The sequence below is a fragment of the Quercus suber genome, unplaced genomic scaffold (assembly GCF_002906115.3).
Source record: "Quercus suber isolate HL8 unplaced genomic scaffold, Cork oak 2.0 scaffold_147, whole genome shotgun sequence".
Lineage (NCBI taxonomy): Eukaryota > Viridiplantae > Streptophyta > Magnoliopsida > Fagales > Fagaceae > Quercus > Quercus suber.
Genome location: NW_027069608.1, coordinates 315,123 through 322,299, shown reverse-complemented (window position 1 = coordinate 322,299; position 7,177 = coordinate 315,123). Strand labels below are relative to the sequence as shown.

The following is a 7,177-nucleotide window of genomic DNA, read 5'->3' as shown; positions in this document are numbered from 1 at the left end:
ATGTGATTTGGCATCAAGCTTAATAGTACACACCAATTCTAAGCATTAAGCAATTAAACCGAGACTACACCTTATGTTCTTTTTGTGCATGTGTTACACTTTCTCGAGCACAGAATCTTATGATATGCACTAAGGTGTTCATGATTGATTAGTGAACAGTAGTGAGATGGTTATTTATGCCTTTCTCAAAATGATCAAGTTCGATAGTCAAATAACATGTAACTTCAAGATTAAGACAAAGTGATAAACACCATAAACATCTTTCCCACACAACATGTACTATAAAACTTCAACTAGTCAAGTGCAATAAATAAGCTCATTAAAGCTAACAGGGTACATAAACATGTTATGTAAAGATAAGGTGGCCAACCTTGATTTCAAATCCATGATTTGTAATGCAAAACACAAAAATATTTTTGGTTTAAAAAATTTATGATCAAGAACAAAAAGCACACATTGTGTTAAGTTAGCAATGCAAAACTATGCATGATAGTGCTTTACTAAGCTATGGAGGGTACACAAACAAGAAATATCAACTTCTTAATTAACCCTTGAGTACATGTACAAACTAGTACATACTCACACAGAATCAAAAATAGCTTAGCACTTATATAACACATACTATTCAAGTTTCTCCACAATGTCAAGCATGTTCTAAATCAAGAGAGAGATATCATAATTCATGTAATCCTCAAAACAAATAAAACAAGACTCAAAATAAAATATTTTTGTTTTTTTGAAATTTTTTCAAAAACAACCAAAATAGAAATAAAACATGTCCACAAAGAATTGAAAGAATTAAATCAGGGACAAGTCAGTAATACTCACCTTAGAGAATCTTTTCTCACCCATCTAGCACGAGTCTTCGGCTTTGTAGGTGAAAAATCATGAGAAGCAGAGTGTATTTGAGGGATTATACCAAACTTCTGAGAAATACTAAAATCCTGCAAATTCCTTTCACAAGCCAACAAGTTCAAATTTTTCAAAAGCATATGAAATAATTTATTTGGACTTATGGCAGGAGAAATAGTATCACATATCCTAGATTGAAACATAGAATGCTTAAATTTCAATTTATAATAATTACAACGAATGTGACCACGAACACCACAAAAGTGACAAACAGGAACAAATTTAGGAACATCAATATTCCTAACAACAAATCTAGTCTCAGATTTTGGTTTTTGCCTCAACAAAGAACAATTTGGTCTAATATGACCAACAATACCACAAAGGTGACAGGTAGGTACAAAAACAGATTTATTATGCTCTCCAACAGTAAATTTAGACTTAAGTTTAGAAACTTCAGCGTCTACATCAGAACTTTTACCTTAGTCTAACCTAGCAAAATAAGTCTTTTTTTTTTTTTTATTATTCCTCTTAAAATTAGGGATATAAACTTTCTCAATTTTAGGCTTAAGAGAAACAAAAACACTTTTGTTATCAACAGCAGGCTTGGTACTAGTCAAATTTTCAATTTTAGCTTTAGATCCAACTAACTCTTGGTACTAGTCAAATTTTCAATTTTCATCTTCTCATCTTGAGAGGAATTTGATTTCTCAAAAATTCATTCTTTTTATTAGACTCATCAAATTTCACAATCAATTTCTCTTTTTCAAGATTAGCCAATTTTAACTCTTCTTTAAATTTCTTAGAAATTTTCAAAGATTTAGATAATTCCTTATGAAGAGTTTCACAGACATCAATAAAATCAACAAAAATAATAGTGTCCTTTTTATTCAAATCATCACAAACATGAGCAGAAAGACACTTCAAATTATCCATGAAAACAAGGGTCAAGGATCAGCTCTTAGATCAAAAGATCTAAAACAAAATAGCTACCTGCTCTGATACCACTTGAACGGTTTTAGACCCCTTAAACTAACCAGATTAACCTAGTAAATTTGCCAAGTGATTAACTTAGTCAATTTATGTAAATTTAGGTTATCAAAATCACACAATCATATCAAGAATATAAAGTAACGGAATAATAAATAACACAAGATATGATGACCTAGGAAACCACACGGTAAAAACCTGAGGAGGATTTGACCTAACTATCCTCAAGGTAAACCTGAATTTATTATGCGAAAGAATCGAAGTTCATATAAAAGGACTTACAAGCTCCTTGCTTGACTTCCTAATGCTACCCACCAGTAGAACTTACTGACACGACCACATGCAAACTCCGAATCCACAGACTCCTTCTTTCTTGGATTCTCCAATCAAGTACAAGCACCCACGCTTGTTTTTCTTTAAACTTCAATAGCAGCAACTGAGTTGATCATCAAGGTGTTGATAATATCTCTATCTTGAAAACCCTAAGTTTAAAGGAAAGCTCCTCTAAATCTTACAAGAGATTTTAGGGGTGTCAATTCGAGTTAACGTGTCGGGTTCGTGTCGTGTCGAGTAGGGGTATTCGACTACATGACTTAACCCTAACCCGATCTATTTAATAATCGTGTTAGGATCCTTCAACCCTAACCCGGCTTGTTAATAAGGTGGGTTGACCTAACCCAACCTATTTGACACGCTTAATAAATGGGTTGTGTTAGGTTGACACAAATGTAACCCAACCCATTTCAACTTGCATAATATTAAATATAACATCCATCAAGAAATAATTTTTTACATCCCAAAAAGCAATGCATGCACTTCAAGTCTTCAAACCACATTCAAAATAATATAGTTCAACAAAAATATAACATTCATCTAAAAATAAGTTCTTTACACTCCAAAAGAAGTGCAACACTTCAACCAAAATTCAAAATAACATAGTTTAACAAAAATAAAATAACATAGTTCAATAAAAATATAATATCCTTAGAACTCGCCAAATTCTAAGTATCAATATTGAAAGAATTTGAGTAAACAGTAGACTACTCCTGACTGTGACCACGATTATCATCCATAGAGGTTTAGGGTTTGTAGGGTTTAGAGATTTAGGGTTTGTAAAGTTTTAATTTTCAATTATATCTCTTGTAAATTTTTGTAACTACTAACTTTTCTTTTTAAATTTAAAATATATGTTAGATATAAAAGGTATTTGACAAATCTAAAATAAAATAAATATTTATTTGTTATACAAGTTAAACGGATTGTGTTAATCAGGTCATTTCGGGTTTGACCCAAATAAATTAGTGTGTCAAACATGTCTATTGCGGGTTACGCGGGTTGACTCACTTATGACACGTTTCTTATCGTGTCGTTTTTTAGTCGACCCGTTTATGACCCAAACCCATTAAGGCCCAACCCTAACCCGAAAAAACCCGTGTCGGGTTCGTGTCGTGTTTGCGGGTTGGGTCGAACATTGACACCCTTAAGAGATTTACACAAAACAGCAATATGAGCAACAAGGACTGCCCTCCAAAACGTGGCTAGGGTTTTCTTTATATACTAGGAGAATTAGATCTGGAACCCCTAATCCTTAATAGGCTTGGGCTGTGTTAGAAATTCTGCAAAAAAAACATTCTGGCCGACTTTCGATCGATCGAGTCTAACTTTCGATCGATCGAGCCAGGTCGAAATGCACCAATACATCTGCAGCCTCTCGATTCCAACTTTACATAAAATATATAACTTTGAGCAAGCCTAAACAAGACTAAACATATTGTTTTGATCATGGTTTGTCAACATTACATATTAGAGTTCTAAATATATCAAATCCTAAGTCTTTAGAATCTAACAACCTTCTTAATTTTGTTTACATAGAAAGTTTATGTGCTTTTATTTTCCTGAATGGAAAGTTTATATACTTGCATGAAGAGAAGTTGACCTATAAATTAAGCAAGCCATTGCCTCACTAGCAAAACACAAAGGAATAAGAAAAAAGTCTTAAAAGAAATGAGTATACATAGGGCAAAGAATATAATATTTGAATCAAACACATATTTAGGAAATAGAAAATGTTAAAACCACAATGTTTGCCACAACTTGCTCACATAGCAAGTTATGAGTGGTGGAGTAAAAGTGGTGGGTCCACAATCTTACCACTCACGACTTGCCATATAAGCAAGTTATAACAAAAGTTGTTGTCCGCATTACTCCCTAGGAAATACAAATAAAGCATGTTTGACGTTGATTTCTCACTTTTAAACTATTCTGTGCCTCCTAGCCCTATGGTCATGGAAAGTATATATTCTTGGATTGAACCATGTGAATTGTAGAAGTAGATACCAAAAGTACCATAACATCACACGTGATATAGGCTCACTTTTGGGTCATCTACTTCATCATACAAAATCAACCATCATTTCTGCAAAAAGAAGTAAAATCTTTTGGTGAAAAATTAGCAAAGATGATTCAACTTTTGTTTACAATTGTACTGGCGGAAATGGCACTCATTATGACCCTTTTGTTTTGGACCCCGCTAAGGAAGCTAGTGATCATGGGTTTGGACCAGTTGAAGCAGGGAAGGGGTCCTTTGGTGACAAAGAGTGTGGGAGGGACACTGGTGGTGGTGTTTGGGTCTAGCATATATAGTTTAATGAAAATCCAGAAACGTTCTACGGATTCTGGCATAGTTAATCCAACTGATCAGGTTCTTATGGCATATCGTCATCTAGAAGCGTGTCTTATAGGTAAATATCTGTATTTGTAGCCTCAACATTTTTTTTCATTAGTTTTGATGGTTTTTTGTTAATTTCCATTCAATTCTAATCTTCGGGAAATTGTGCCTGTTGTGAATTAGGATCCTAATTCCTAACCATTCATTATTAAATAGGTAGTAAAGATTTTATTATATAATTTTTAGCTTAAATAGATTCCAAAATAATACTAATAAATGTTTGTTTAGATACTATGATATGACAAAATTTTAACAATTTTAGTCTTAGATTTTAAGAACTCTATGTTAGGGTTAATTACCTTAAGAAATCTTATCTGTAGTTGTTTTATTAATGTTCTTGTATCTTTAGCATTCTTAATTCTATCATTTGTTCTTGTTTTTTTAAACATTAGGACTAATTTTTACTGTGTACGCTATCTCAAGATGAAAACCTCAAAGAATGCATATTAGAACCGAGTCCCAGCTATGGTTGAAGAGGCTTAAAATTATTACTAGAGTCTAGACAAGTAGAAATTTTTTTGGTTTATAGATTTATGCTGTGTTTCTCTTGTTAAACTTGAAGCTTATTAGTGAGAATCTTGTCCCTTGGATTGTGCAGGGTTTTCCTTATTCCTTGCGTTGATGATAGACAGACTACATTATTATATTAGAGAGCTCCAGCATCTGAGAAAAAACTTGGAAATGACAAAGAAATTAAGCCAGGATTCTGAGCAACTGGAAATGAGGAAATTTGAGGAGGCGAATAAGCCACAGGTTAAGCAGCTGGAATCTGAATCAAAACAAAGTCAAAATAGACAAATGTCCCAAAAGCCAGCGCAAGGATCATAAAAGAAACACTCATGAAGAGGTAGTGGAGGGCCTCATAGTTTGCTTGAAGTGTAATATATCTCTCATTAAGACCCAATGTGCATCTATGTATATTTACTTATCCCCCCTCCCCAAAAAAAAAAAAAGGCATCTATTTTATTTATTACAGAGATGCAACAATGTTGTGCATCATATGTATTAGATTAATAACTCGTTGGTATTGGGTCACCTGTAAATTACATATACGTGGTGCTAATTGTCGTAACTCTCAATTGCATTTTCCTGTTTCAATTTCTCAAATTACAAAGATGGGAATTATAAAGTACTAAGGTGCTCCTATAATCTTGTGATTTTCTCCTGTCCTGTGAAGAGAGGTTTCACAATTACGTACTATGGTTAGGAAGGGCCACTCCAAAATTCAATCAACAGCCTGTTTGCTTAACCGGTTGACATTGACTTAATTAATCAAATTAATTTTCAAGGGAAGGTGATTGTGCAAAATGATCATTCCGAGTGGACCATTGAAGATCTTGATTCCCAAGACAACTATGATCTACTTGAACATCTATATTAATTTACCTCATAATGTAAGGCTAGGGTATAATTCAACACATGAACCCCAGATCAGAACAGAAGTAAAGTAACCCTTTATTTTTCCTTTTTCTTTTGGAACAGAATCATCAATTCTCTTATCTTTTGTCCAAAAATGCATATTAGCATACTTTATTTAGTCTAAAAGGAAGGTATGGACCGTCTGAATATTTCAACCATTTAGGCGGTTCCTTTAGTTATGAAACGACAAAGCAAATAAAAATAATAAAATACAATAATTCAATCAAAGAAATCCATTTTATTTATTAATGCAGTCACATATAACCAATGTATATTATATAGTAAGGGAAGATTGTTCAATTCACGCTTGCTCCTCTAAGTTGTATCTACTCTCAGCAGATGCACCTTCCACCCACCTTCAAAACAGATATAATTATACTGATTAGATACAAGGAGTAAATAATGATAACTCAAGGGAAATAAAGGATTGTGTCCAATAAAATTTTATGAATTGATTTAATTTAACAATAACAAATATACAACTTCCATGAAACAGTCTTGAACTTTTCACATACCTAATATTAACATACAACCAGAGTTAGAGGAACTTCTCTTGAAACTCTACCATGAATATCGATCGCCTCTTTCGGCCTTGACCTTGACTGCCAATGCAAAAATCTTGACGTCCAAAAATCATTTTAAACAATGGATATCCAGTCATAAGCAAGAAGAATTTCACAATTGATAGGTGTTCCATCTCTCTTTCTTATTCTCTCTCAAGAAATCACTTTCTTCTATAATGGAAATGGCTGTAAACCTCCGAGTTTATTATTTATATAGGCGTGTAAACATTCCAATGCTTCCTTTACAGCAATATGCTCACCTTACTCATATTTACATACCGTACATAGACTTGTCAATATGCTCACAATTTCAAAAGTTGTCATATTATTGTTCCTCGTGTAAAACCAAGTAAGAATTTTATTTTATTTTATTTTAATTTTCCCATAACTCCCTTGTTTTACAAAATAATATTGCCAAGATAACATGCCAAAATTATCTATGATTGGCACCAATGATTAAATTTTCAAATGCATGTCCTTCATGCCTTTCCTTCTTAAGCAAACGCAAGGGACAAGTAATCTATATTTGGTAAGGAACAAGAAATAATAATTGTAGAAATTTGGCAGGGTAATTGAGTGAGTGATGGCTACTTGTGCATTCACCTTGCATGAAAGGAAAGACTCGATA

At 33.1% G+C, this 7,177-nt stretch overlaps 1 protein-coding gene across 1 annotated transcript; it reads left to right on the top strand.

Annotated features, from left to right (window-relative positions):
- The first annotated feature begins 4,114 nt into the window (after nucleotides 1-4,114).
- LOC111991027 (uncharacterized) lies at nucleotides 4,115-5,689 on the top strand. The gene is made up of 2 exons (XM_024022797.2): nucleotides 4,115-4,580; nucleotides 5,166-5,689. The coding sequence occupies exons 1-2, from the start codon at nucleotides 4,298-4,300 to the stop codon at nucleotides 5,393-5,395; spliced, it is 513 nt and encodes a 170-aa protein (XP_023878565.1). The 5' UTR covers nucleotides 4,115-4,297; the 3' UTR covers nucleotides 5,396-5,689.
- Nucleotides 5,690-7,177: the final 1,488 nt, after the last annotated feature.